Raw genomic sequence first — 13,127 nt, 5'->3', positions numbered from 1 at the left:
AATACTATTGGACTTGTTATTCTATCTTGTGTCCTCGTGAAGGCAAGCCTAAGCATTTTACGGTGATGACTCCCACAGTGACACGCGCGAGACCAGGTCGTCACATTAACACTCTCGACAAGCCTCTTCCTCTCAAACATGCGTCTGACTCCCGAGACCCGGACAGGCTTACTTGTCGTTTGCTGACCACTAGCAGGGCCCGGGCACCAAAGGGGGAAAAGGGCTCATCATCTCACCCCATGCGACGTGCATTGGACCGCAAGCGAGTTGGCGGTGGCGGCGGGATCGCCAAAGTTTTCCCGCCATCCAGTCACGGCGTCGCGGGAATGCGGGAATGCGTGGAACTTGGTCGTGTCAACCTTCTTCCTTCTTTCTACCTTGGACGAGTCCGGGTATGGAGTACCAGTCATGATTGCCGAATCACACAATCGCATCACCATTACCCACCGCCTCTTCTTATTTGTTGCTATTCTGGGTTCTAGGTTCTCGGTTCGCGTCCCACCCCCTCCCGCGGCTGAAATGTGAAAGCTGAACCCATCAGGGGGATTTGCATCCGAAAAACGACAAACCCAATACCATGTAGCCCGGTAGATAGTTCAACGCGAAGAACACTCGATGAGACTCGAAATGGTTGATAGCCCATAACCTCGTCCTCGTCCTCGTACGATACATGCATAGGCAACAAACAACCTTGAACTTGGTCTTCATTGGAGATACCTTTACTGTACTCTGTACTGTACTGTGCCGTGCCGTGCCGTGCTGTTCTGTCCTCTAGCATCACCTACTGTACTCCGTATCTAGGCACCGTCTGACGGCCGGATCTACACCACAATGCCCCCGCGCCGCAAAGCCCTGCTCATCGGCTGCAACTACACCACCTCGACGCACAGGCTCCAAGGCTGCATCGACGACGTGGCCAACGTGACCGAGTTCCTGGTCTCGCGCGGCTTCTCGACACACCCGGCCAACATGGTGACCTTGACGGACGACGCGGACCCGCGGTCGCCCCACTTCCCCACGGGGCATAACATCCTGGCCGCGATGCACTGGCTGGTCAGCGAGCCCGGGTGTGTCCTGTTCTTGCATTACTCGGGCCATGGCGGGCAGGTGCCGGACGACCCCCGGGGGGAGGGAGGCGGGTATCATTCGTCCGGGTTCGCCGATACGATTGTGCCCGTGGATTTTGAACGGAGTGGCATGATCGATAGTGGTGCGTTGCATCGCGTGCTGGTGAGTGGCTTGGCTGAGGGGTGTGTGTTGTTTGTGTTGTTTGATTGTTGTCATAGGTGAGTGATGAGTGATGAGCGATGAGTGAGCTTGCGAGCGAGCATGATCACATGTGGCTGGCAAGCGATCGAGCGTGTGTGCGTGACCATACCGGGAGAGTACATACGTGAACGGCCAAGTCAATGGGCGAGGGTGACGTGAGTATATGTGCCCAAGTACGGACATACGGACGTACGTGACCGCGAGACCGACAGATGGCCGAGTTGGCTGATACATATGCATCCAATGTATGCACTCATGCTTGCAGACAAGGCCGACGTGATTGTCAACATGCCAACCTTGGTGGCTGAGTCTGAGTCCGTGTCTGAGTCCACGTCTGCGTCTGCGTCTGACTCTGCCTCTGCCTCCACGTTTGCGTTGCACATATGTACATCCAGGATGCTGCATGCACTAACACCCGTCTGTGTCTGGCAGTGGTTCCGCGATGGAGTTGCCATACGTATACCGTGGGTACATCCCAACCCTACCTCTCTGTTCTGATAGGGGTCTGAAAGCCGACGAAGCGCGCGTGGCGCATGCATCTGATCAAGCCATCACTTTTGTCACTCCCCTCTCCTCTCCTTTTCACTCCGCCTCTTCTTCACGAATACTAACTCCTCGTGTCGTCAACAGGCACCGACGACGAAGGCAGAATCAATCTCATGAATAACCTGCGCGCGGGAGCGGAACTGATCGGAGAGGTGAGTGAGGTATCGATTCGACATGATATATCACCTCTATCCTCTGTCCTCTGTCCTATGTTCCCCCGTATACGGCCCCCTAGTCCGCATTTTCTGTCCACGCTACACGCCACATGCCTCACGCCTCACACGACTAATCTCACATTACATTGGCGAACCACACAGGCCTCCCATCTGATCAGAGGGGATTTCTCGTTCGACGACGCAGGCGAAGCACGCCACCTTCTTGCGGGCGCGACTTCGTTCTTCCGCTCTCTCAAACATCAGTACGACGGGGATTACGAGGAGGGACTGCAGTCCGCGGACGAGGGCTTCCAGACCGAATGGGGAAGGGAGAACAAATCCGTGTTCATGCTCTCCGGGTGCAAGGACGAGCAGACCTCTGCAGACGCTTTCATTAATGGTCGGCATGTCGGTAAGTGGTCCACGGCTCACGATGCTGAATGACGGGGAAAGCGTGGGTTGCTTGGGTATTGACGGTCCGTGATTTCGTGAGCGTAGGCGCGATGTCCTGGGCGTTTCTGGAGACGATGAAGACGGATGTGTATTGGAACATATCATATGTGCAGGTAAGAGGGATAACCAAGACTAACTACTATGTTCATTGCTGGCTGACATTCATGCTCTTTCCTCCCGACAAGATCCTGCAGAATACGAGGGCACTCCTCCAGGAGAATTATTCTCAGATACCCCAACTGTCGTGCGGGTATCAGTTTGACCTCAACAACCCGTTTCGCATATGAGACGGTGTCTTCGAAGGGCTCCGTCCACCGAATGGCGGGTTCGAGAAGAGTACAGGCGCAGTGCTTGTGTCGACAAGCCGCTCATACAAGTCTGAAGTCGGTAGCGTTGTACTATTCGAACCTATCATCCGACAGGGAAAAGACGTCAGCTGGGGTCTGGATCTGCCGGTCGAAAAAAGCCGTCATCTGGGAAGCCTTACCTGTCCTCGAAGAGTGACGAGAGATTATCAAAAGGACCAAAAGAAGCAAAGAACTCTTCAAAGGCGCTTTCACTCAGTCCAGATGCTTCCAGCATGCTGCCCATAGATGGACACTGGTCGTCCCGAACACCATGCGGTGAATTTGGTCTCGCCGCTGTTGTGGGGTCTTGTACACCATTGGCGCACCCTCCGTACTGGCTCTGGTCGCCCTTGCCTGAATTTAGCGCCTTGATGCATTCGGTAAACAGGTTGTGATGCATGTCGGCGGTCCAGAACGTCTTCTTCAAGTGTGTCAATACCATGAAATGTAGATTCAAGTTGTGCAGGGCGTGTTGGCGAAGTAGTCCCTCCGATCGCGCGAGTTCGTAGAAGTGGATTTGCATTGCCATCATGATGGGGGTCACCAGCGTCGTCGGCGATGTTTCGATCATGTTTTCGGCGATCAGCTTGCTCAGCGTGCTCGTGATGGCAGCCGCGGCGGATTTGCAGGCTTGGATCGCGGCCCTTTGCAGGTTCTTGCGTTCCCCTGGCTGCAGGTGTTCGGGTGCGGAGAGGACGTATGGTCGGTGAAGAATGATTACCACGGTGTTCACGTATGTTTGGAAGTGACTGGTGTGCAGAGCCAGGGTGCTGGATTTGTGCTCGGGCTCCCGGTCAAGGCTGGTGAGCAGATGGAGTATATCTGCGTGATCGACTTCCAGTTGAGATACCGATAGCGGTGGTCGCCGTGGTCGATAGTGCCGGATCATGGTGCACTCCAGCTTGATGGAAAGCTGGAGCATTCTTATCCACAGCTCTGCTAGTTTCTCCATCTGGAAAGGCAAGAACGCCTCTCGCAGTTCCGGTGACAGCTCTTTGAAATCGTCTGTGACAACCTCCACCGTCGGTAGTTCCAAGTCACAATCATCAATATGGGCGCGCATCGGTCTTCCAGCTCCTAGGCAAAACCAGGCGTCTCGGTAGTAGGCACACCACCATAGTCGTCTCCAGAGCGCTCGCTGTGATTCAGGGAACGGACAGCGTGGGAGTCGAGCATAATTGGGTTCGCGGTGTAGGCCGATCGTGTAGCAGAGGTGGATGGCTATGCCAATCCAGTAGCCGGACCCGTCCTGGTCCTCCAAGTCCACATACCAAAAGCCGAGAAGCAGGGTCGCGGCGATGACTGCGGTCTTGTCGTTCTCGACTTGCGCGTCATACGTTGCTTTTGCATGCTGGAAACAGAACTCTTTCAGCTGCTTCCGATTCTTGAACCCCGCAGAGGATAACCTTTCCGTATCGAGGTAGCTGGCTGCAGCGAGGAAAATCGACCAGAGGAGCAGGCCGCTCACGCTATTTGGATCACGAGAGTATTTGGTGAGGAAGTCGCCTGCGTGGACCACGGGCAGAATTGGGTAAACGTAGCCGAAGAAGCAACGGAGGAGTTCCTGGCAGACAGCCGACGGAAAGCGTGGCCGAGAGCCAATCTCTGGCTTGAAGCGTGGTCGTTTGTGTATATTGCGGCTGATAATGTACGGGCTTCCCCTCAAGGATCGGTTTGGCGAACACACTTCGAACAGGAACTCATGGCCTCCTACCTCGCCTGGAAACTCGGTCAGCGCTACCCAATCTTAGGATGCCTCGGCGTCTACCCGCATAAAATGGCACCAAATTCTCTCGTGGCACGCGCTCCAGGCGAGTGTTGGGAACTGGACCTGCAGGGCTGGTCCGCGGCGGTCCTTCGATTGGGTCATCTGCTAAGACAACGGGCCTGTCACTGTCCAACGAACCCACGTGGGCATGTGCATTTTCCGTCCCGTCTTTCGTGTGGGAAGTAGAAGCGGCATCCGTCCAGCGTGAAACCTCGGTAGCCGGTACTAAACTTGGGGTTGGCGTGAGCGGGTATTGGGGAGAAATCACTTTGTGCCTCTCATCGCTGGTCGCGACGGGCTGATCCAGGCGGCTGTAATAGCTGTGGCATTAATGCTGCGGTCCTCCCTATCAATCTCGGCCGACTCACGCGGCTTGAGCCTGGTAGATGGTGCAGGGCGTGCCATCTTGAGCACAGTTTGCACAAGGTATCCCTTGGAATGCGGCACTGCATCGGACTTTGCGATCGTGGCAACGCGTACAGGCGATGGCGGAGCGTTTTCTCTTGCGTGAAATTTGTGTGTTCATCGCGTCCGCGGCATCGAAGGTCATCGGACGAGGTAGGGGTCGCTGCCGGCTCTTCTCATAAGAGTTGCACAATACGCCCAAAGAAAAGCACCTCGGATCTGGAGTCGAATGCTTCGGTAAAGGATGCGGGGCGAGCAGTGAGTGGATCAAATCGCCGCGCCTCCGACTCTCCCCACGAAAGCTGCTCCTCCCACTCCGCAAAAAGGAATCTGGCTGCCTCCGACGTGGAGCTGTCCAGTACCTCATACCCAGTACAACCAGTCCACGAGCTAATTATTTACCCCAGCAGAGGTGCACCACGAGCAACACGGAGAGATGTGTGATTGAGATGGCCGCCTCGGCAGGCACTTGGACAGCGATACTGAGCGTTCGTCTTGCCCAAAGCTTGCCAAACTCTAAGAACACCGCATCGACATTTGACATTTGTTTCACTTTCGTTTCACTTTTTTCTCACACATCATACTTTTTCACCTCATGCCCCCGAACCTGATCATGACAACATATGCGTCGGCCGGCAGGTTTGATTTAGTCTTCGCTCCTTTCCATCCTGGCACTGTCAGCATAGTGACTTTTCCACGGCTCCACTATGTGGGAAATCTGGGATAGAGTCTTCCTCTTATCGCCATTTCTCCGCACCCTTCCAGCCCAACGAGGCACTAATCCCGTCATCTCCCCAGAGTAACATTGTGGAATATCCACCCAGGATGTGCAAGCTGTGGACGGAATGGTCCCTAGCGCTGGACACTCGTACCACCTTGCATACCCTGACAGACTCCAATCAGAGCATTGGATCGAAGCTGGATACCGAGGGCACTAAGGGCGCCGAGGTTCGGTACCCATCTGGCCGTCAATGCATATCTACAGTGCGATGCCGATCTGTTGGGTGGCCCCTGTTCTCTGCCTTTTCCCAACTTTCTGCGCAAGACGGATTCCAGTCTGTCACTGCTTGCTAGCCATTGCAACGAGACCAATTCTCCAACATGGCTGAAAAGACCACAGTAGAGGCACACAGGGTGGCCGTCGAGACACCGCCGTCACCCGTTGGGAAGTCCCACGTCTATCATGACGAGTCTGTTGCCCATGTCGAGAGAAATATCGGCCTCCGCATCGACGGAGATGACCTCGACCATGAACACGAACCCAAGGTGAGACTCACCAGAGTGCCTTGGCGAGGAGGCGATACTAAATGCCGCCCCAGATGACCTTTAGACGGTTTATGAGTTTGCTGGCGATGGCCTTGTTGTGGACTGGCAGTCAAATCCCGGTCTACCTTTATGGTATGCCCTCAGACTACAAGAGTGAAAAGCTGCTTCTGACAGCATTTTTACAGGCAGTATCCCTCCCTACATTTATCAAGACATTGGCGGAGTGGACAGATGGATCTGGTTTGTAGGTTGCCGATGTGATTGCTGGCTGGCAGACACACTGATGTTTCCGCAGGTGTTGGGCAACCTTCTTGCCCTGGCCGGTGTGTGCCCGTTCGTGGGTTCGCTATCCGACTTGATGGGCCGACGTTACGTTGCCTTGCTTGGAGCTGCGTTGCTCGTCCTTGGCAGTGTCATTGCGACGTGCGCGAAGTCGATGAACATGTTCATCGGTAAGCCATCGAGCTCGATTGACGGACGTTGAGCTTGGTCAGCTAACACAGACAGCTGGGACTACCATCGCCGGAGCAGCGGCCGGTATTAGTGAGCTCACTGCTCTGGCGGTCACTTCTGAACTGGCCCCAACGAGGAAGCGTGGCGCATACGTCGCGGTCCTGATCTTCACTATCGTGCCGTTTGTGCCCTCTGGGTTCTATGCACAGATGATTGCTGGTACGTTGACGCCCTTCTACCATCTGATCAAACGAACTGACGAGGGCTAGCTCACTCCAGCTGGCGATACTGTGGCATCATCGTAAGTTCTTCCCACCCCCGAATCACTGGTGTTCTGGAGAGAGCTACTTGCATCACTGCGGCATCTGGCCTATTCTAACAGACATACAGATCTGTGTATGGAATGGACTCGCCCTCATCATCACGGCAGTGTTCTACTTTCCTCCGCCCCGACCCAATTCGAAAGGCAAAAGTAACCAGGAGATCCTGCGAGAGATTGACTACGTCGGCGGCTTCCTTAGCATTTTCGGGATGGTTCTCTTCATGGCTGGCATGCAATGGGGTGGCTACCAGGTATGTTTCTGGTACCGATCTCGTATTCGGACGGGATACTCACCAGTTTCAGTATCCCTGGGATTCGGCTCACGTACTGGCCCCTCTCATCATTGGCGCCCTTCTCATCGTTGCTTTCCTCTTCTGGGAAGCATATGGCGCCAAGTATCCCATGTTCCCCAAGAGACTCAAGCAGGACCCTCGCATTCTGTCGCTCACTCTTCTGATCACCTTTATCAGCGGAGCCAATTTCTTCTCGTACCTCATGTTCTGGCCTACTCAGGCGTTCAATGTGTATGGCCACGACCCGGCCGCCGTTGGCTTACGCGTCTTCCCGGGAGGCATGGCCATCATGACCGGAGCATGCATATGCCTCTGGCTCCTATCCGTCTTTCGTGGTCGGAATAAGGAGTTGATGATCATCTCTTGCTGCTTGATGACCGCCGGTAAGCTTGCAACAGTTCTATCATCCGAATTGTAACTGACATCTGCCTCCAAAGGCTCCGGCGCGCTCGCTTGTGCAACACCCCACAATATGGACAAGCTCTGGGGTCTCCTCATTCTTGGCGGCCTCGGTATCGGTGGCATCGTCGTCCCTGCCTCGATCATCACAACCATCATCTGCCCTGACGATTTGATCGCCACAGTCAGCGCTTTGACCCTCTCGATCCGCGTCATTGGCGGCTCGATTGGCTATTGCGCCTATTACAACGTCTTCGTCTCCAAGTTCGTGCCGAACGCGACAAAGTACATCGGTGGTACGATGGTCGAGCTCGGCATTACCAACGTGACGTACATCACCGAGGCCATCACGCTCACGGGAGCGAGTTTGCTCGAACCCCTGAGGGCAATTCCAGGACTGGAAAATGAAACGGCCTATCAGATGGTCGTTGCTGCGGGACAACTAGCGTACGCAGAAAGTTACAAGTACGTTTATCTGGCGAGTATTGCCGCAGGGGGTGTCAGTATCATTGCAGCGTGCTTCCTGGGGGATATCAACAAGTACATGGACGAGCATGTTGCCGTGGTTATCGAGTGAAGGGATATATGATGTACATGTTTCGAGAAACGTCGAGGGGGGAAAGCCAAAACGGAGATGAATGTCGTGCCACGTAGCGTCTGTTCTCAGCCAACGAAAATGAATCTCAACGAAAGCAAAATCCGGATGCATAAAAGAAGCGTGAGAGCCCACTGATGCTTCTCGGACGTCTTGACGACGTTGCCTCGTCCCCGTCCGGTGGCGGTGCAAGATACCGACTCGCCACCAAAAATCTTCAGCTTCGGTCCTGCCTAAGCAGACTCGTCAAGAGAATGTTTCCCTAGACCAGCGAAGACCATCCTCACAGCGACGCAGATGAAGGGGTAGGAACCCCAGAAAGATGGACTGAGTCCGATCAGGATGCGGACCTGATGATCGAGGTTCACGCACGGTGAGCCTAGACCTAGCTCCAGGTATAAGCCATATCCATAGACAACACAGAATACTGTAAGTAAGTTGTAGATCGTACCTAGTACCTCGTACCTCGTGCCTTGTGATCCATTCGTGCACATCTGACATCTCGTCGATTCGCATCTTAGGCCGCCCATCGATCAAACCATGAAAGTTGGCTAAGATCCATATCTCTTCTAGCCTTTAGCTTCTACGTGAGCAATGCATCACCTCGATTGCCTCTGCCACTTGTGGTTGCGCGTGTGACTGCCAAGGTTACCCAACAGTTGGCCTGACAGCGCCAAGGGGTGTCATGGACCGTATTACGACCCCTTGTGTAAAGTACCGCATTGTTTAGGTGGCCTCTGTAACTATAGTCAGGTCTGTCCCCAGACCCCTTTGAATTCATCACGTCCTCCGACATAGTCACAAGCGACCCCAAGCACTGTCACATGACGGCACTAGGCCCGACTGAGACTAGTGACACTTTTGCCAGTCTTCGAGTTCTTCAGCACATGTACTCTCGTACACAAACAACGAAATGAAGGCATGAAGGCATTGCAGCCGGTCCTAGCTGTCATTGTCGCGTTCGCTCTGCTCCCCTTGTTCGGCTGCTGATATTATAAGCCGCGCGCAGACCGAGGGCACCATGATTCATGACAGGCAGAGTGACAAAGTCATGGCAAGGAGTAAAATGGTGGAGAGAATGGAGCTGGCGTCAGTGTACCTCCTTTGTACAGTTTTTCAGTTGCTCTCCGTCGGACCTATCGACTCAGACGCTGTGTCATTTCGCGGGGCTTGCATCATTGTATAAGGTATGATTCCCTCTGAAATACTCAAGGCCAGGCAACGTGTACCCGGCATACACGGTATCAGCATATCAACATGTCAAGCAAGACGAGCTATCTGCAGTATCTACACTATCGTCACTTCTCCCGGTGCAGCTCCCATCGGTGTCTCTGAGTTTCGTCCCTTGCAATATTGCACAACCGGGTTGTCGCCACATCCACTCACTCTCGCGCGCACTCACACACCCACACACACACACACCCCCACCAACCACTATCGGCCAACACTTAACATTCACTGCCCCCACTTCCTCCCCTCTAGAGAATATATCTGAAATTCTCACTATCGTCCGTCTCCTCGCCAATCTCGTCCTCATTGTCCCGGTTCTCCCGGACTGGCCCGTACTTCTGATCCAGCTGCTTGTTCAGATGCTTCAGCCAGAAGATCTGACACACGGCCAGCGTGGCCGCGAAACAGCAAAAAGCAAAGCTGATGTAGAAGCCCTTCTTGTAGTGCGGCGCCTCAGATTTGGGGAAGATGTGCGTGCCGACGAGCGGACCGCACTGGCCGACAAAGTTCATCAGGATGAAGCCGGCACCGCGTTTGCTGTCGGAGCCGTTGTTGTTGGCCACCCAGGAGAGGAGGAGGCCGATGCAGGGGTAGAGCCCGCCGGCGACGAGGAAGAGCGCGAAATACTTGACGGCGACCTTTTCCACGGTGCAGAGGATGATGTAGCCGATGGCGCCGGTGCCGCTGCACATGGCGAGGAAGATGCCTCGGCGTTGGAAGTGGTCGGAAAGATGGCCGATGGCGAGGACGACCAGACAGGCGAACAGGTACGGTGGTGCCGAAAGACCTTGTGCGTGGATCGCGGTGAACCCCATGCCTTGCAAGATGGTCGAGCTGTAGATGGGCAACGAGGCGTAGCCGATGTTGCAGGAGAAATACATGAGCGTGGGCAGCCAGTTTTTGAGGTCGAGCAAGCTGCGGAAGAAGTTCTTGAAGTTGACTTTCCTGCTTCGCTCGACGTTGCCGACCATGCGCACCAGGCGGGCCCGAGCAATCTTCTTCTCCTTCTCGTTCAGAAATTGGCAGTCCTGAGGGTTGCTGGGGAGCCACCAGTAGCCGAACAGACCCACAGCCACGGCTGGAAGGCCTTCGACGAGGAAGAGAGCCCGCCAGCCGGCGATGGCATGATGGTGTTTGGTGACAAAGTAGGCGAATGCTCCGGCAAAAGAGGCCCCGAGCGGAGCGATGGAGACGTACCAGCCGAGTCGTCGCCCCATTTCCCTCCGGTAGTAGAAGAACGAGAAGAAGTAGGCCAATCCAGGACTGTATGACGACTCAAAGATGCCTAGCAGGAGCCGCAAGACCAGCATGCCCGCAAAGTTTTGAGCAGCTCCGCAGGCGCCGGCAAGTCCACCCCAGATGATGATGACCGTGGGGACGTAGTATCGGGCCGGTAGGATCTTGTAGAAGACAGTCTGCCAGTCGAAAAGGATGTATCCCAGGTAGAGCGCCGTCAAACACCATTGATATTGGTTATCGGTGAGGCCAAGGTCTTCGGACATGCCTGCGGTGTTGGCATTCCCAATATTTCCGCGGTCCATCTACAATGGTCCGTCAACACGTCTGGATCTCAAAGACACGAACAACCCCTGGCGGGGGGAGAGATGGTCGACTTACGTATGCCAGCAGGTAAGCACCAGAGACATATCCAAGGACAATGAAGTCAATCTTCAGGAGGTAACGTTTCTCTTCCGCCTTGGTGTAGTCGACGGCCAGGGCTTCGAGTTTGCCCACAGTCTCAACCTTCTCTTCGCCGTTGGTAGTGGCTTGAACAATGGCTTGTTCCTCGACATGATTGATGTCGGACTTTGTCGCCGGGACAGCATTGTCCTTCTCGGATGCCATTTTGAACCGCGGGATCAAAAAGTCCAGACTGCGGAGAGAGATGATGGAGAGATACTGGCTGAAGGCTCAGGCATCACGCACCGGCTTTATGTATCCCTGAGACCTATCTTATGCCAAGGGTCTCCTGCCGTGTCTCGTGAATATCTGGAGAAGCTCGGTGGCCGTGACCATTGCCAGGCTCGTGGGGAGCATAGCGCATGCAAGGTAACAATGATCCAACCCCCACTGCAGATCCCCTGGTCGGTTGAAATCTGGGGAAAGCTAGTTCGGCGATTCTCCGGATGGGTGAAGGCCCTTCCCCAAGTCGTGCCGTCCTGCTCTGCATAAGGAAATAACAGGATATGGAAATTGCTCTGCTTCAGGAGCCTACCGGGGAACGGCCGGTTGCACAATTCCCTTCCGCGTGGGGGGCTGTCGACGGGTGTCCATGATGCATCTCGGTGTTTTACACCGGTCCTCGTTTAAAACGCGAAGTATCTGCCCAGACATTTGTGAATGATCAAGGCAACTTACCAAGCTAGACTACTCCAACCTCTTAGTTCGAAGCAAATATGCCATCCTTCAAGATTCTTGTGCTGCCGGGCGACCACATTGGCGCTGAGGTTATCCGCGAGGCTGTCAAAGTACTGCGCACCGTGGAGAGTCATCCCAGTGTTGCCAAGCAGAACATCAAGTTTGATCTCGACTTCGACTTGCTAGGCGGACAGTCTATCGATGTCCATGGAATTCCTCTGACGCCTCAAGTCATCGAAAAGGCCAAGAACTCCGTGGCCGTGCTGTTCGGTGCTGTTGGTGGTCCAAAATGGGGCATGACCGGAGCGCTGAGGCCCGAGACTTCGGTGCTGGATTTGCGAAGAGCCCTCAACTGCTGGGCTAACATTCGCCCATGCAGGATTCCTTCTCCAGGGGCGGCCAAATGCTCGCCGCTGAAGGAAAGCATTGTGCAGGGAACAGATTTCATCATTCTCCGCGAGAATCTGGGCGGCGTGTACTTTGGCGAGAAGAAGGAAGAGCCCGACTATGCTCACGACGTGTGGGGATATAACCGCTGGGAGATCGAAAGAATCTCCCGAATGGCGGCGTATCTAGCACGCAAACACGGAGGGGCCAAGGGGCCCAGCAAGATCACCTCCGTCGACAAGGCCAATGTGCTGGCAGTGTGTCGACTTTGGCGGGAAGCCGTGACAACGATCCACGACCGAGAGTTTGCGGACATTCCTCTCACCCATCAATTGTCAGACTCACTGGCTTTGATCATGGTCAAGAACCCCCGCTCGTTGAATGGCATTGTCTTGTGCGACAACATCTTCGGCGACTTGTTCTCTGATGAAGCTGCTGCGGTGTCCGGCTCCCTCGGATTCAGTCCGTCAGCGTGCCTCTCCGGCATTCCTGGGGAGCCTCTGGCCACAGGCATGTATGAGCCGAGCCATGGCTCGGCGCCGGATCTACCTCCCAACTGCGCCAATCCCATTGCTACAATCCAAAGTGCCGCCATGATGCTGCGGTACAGCTGCGACTTGGATTGGCTAGCAGACGCGATTGACCGGGCTATCAGCATTGCGCTCGACGACAAGGCCGCCGGTGGTCTGGAAGTGAGGACTGGTGACATTGGCGGAACCGCAACTACAACGGAAATGGGAGATGCTGTTGTGACTGCTCTATTGCAGATTCTGGGAAAGGCAGAGACGGACTCGGTATCTCAAGCCAGTGCCGCCGAGAGCGCGAGGCTGTAAGGGACGTTGATGCAATAGACCGATAGCCGCAAGCAAACTGTGCCCTTA

General features: G+C 54.8%; 5 protein-coding genes across 5 annotated transcripts; 3 read left to right on the top strand and 2 right to left on the bottom strand.

Annotated features, from left to right (window-relative positions):
• Positions 1–831: 831 nt before the first annotated feature.
• G647_02304 (uncharacterized protein) lies at positions 832–2,710 on the top strand (the record flags this gene model as incomplete). The annotated part of the gene is made up of 5 exons (XM_008726654.1): positions 832–1,210; positions 1,900–1,967; positions 2,133–2,382; positions 2,469–2,536; positions 2,618–2,710. The coding sequence occupies 5 exons, from the start codon at positions 832–834 to the stop codon at positions 2,708–2,710; spliced, it is 858 nt and encodes a 285-aa protein (XP_008724876.1).
• Positions 2,711–2,906: 196 nt separating this feature from the next.
• On the bottom strand, positions 2,907–5,088 carry G647_02303 (uncharacterized protein; the record flags this gene model as incomplete). Its single annotated transcript, XM_008726653.1, has 3 exons — positions 2,907–4,489; positions 4,539–4,849; positions 4,907–5,088. 3 exons carry the CDS (start codon positions 5,086–5,088, stop codon positions 2,907–2,909), a joined length of 2,076 nt encoding a protein of 691 aa, XP_008724875.1.
• A 956-nt stretch (positions 5,089–6,044) lies between these two features.
• Positions 6,045–8,253, top strand: G647_02302 (uncharacterized protein; the record flags this gene model as incomplete). The annotated part of the gene is made up of 9 exons (XM_008726652.1): positions 6,045–6,209; positions 6,263–6,341; positions 6,395–6,453; positions 6,505–6,661; positions 6,717–6,881; positions 6,932–6,963; positions 7,053–7,235; positions 7,288–7,660; positions 7,715–8,253. 9 exons carry the CDS (start codon positions 6,045–6,047, stop codon positions 8,251–8,253), a joined length of 1,752 nt encoding a protein of 583 aa, XP_008724874.1.
• A 1,496-nt stretch (positions 8,254–9,749) lies between these two features.
• Positions 9,750–11,042, bottom strand: G647_02301 (uncharacterized protein; the record flags this gene model as incomplete). Its single annotated transcript, XM_008726651.1, has 1 exon — positions 9,750–11,042. The coding sequence occupies one exon, from the start codon at positions 11,040–11,042 to the stop codon at positions 9,750–9,752; it is 1,293 nt and encodes a 430-aa protein (XP_008724873.1).
• An 855-nt stretch (positions 11,043–11,897) lies between these two features.
• Positions 11,898–13,079, top strand: G647_02300 (3-isopropylmalate dehydrogenase; the record flags this gene model as incomplete). The annotated part of the gene is made up of 1 exon (XM_008726650.1): positions 11,898–13,079. One exon carries the CDS (start codon positions 11,898–11,900, stop codon positions 13,077–13,079), a length of 1,182 nt encoding a protein of 393 aa, XP_008724872.1.
• Between the last annotated feature and the right edge of the window lie 48 nt (positions 13,080–13,127).

The sequence above is a fragment of the Cladophialophora carrionii genome, assembly GCF_000365165.1.
Source record: "Cladophialophora carrionii CBS 160.54 unplaced genomic scaffold supercont1.2, whole genome shotgun sequence".
NCBI lineage: Eukaryota > Fungi > Ascomycota > Eurotiomycetes > Chaetothyriales > Herpotrichiellaceae > Cladophialophora > Cladophialophora carrionii.
This window is presented reverse-complemented; position numbering and strand designations above follow the sequence as displayed.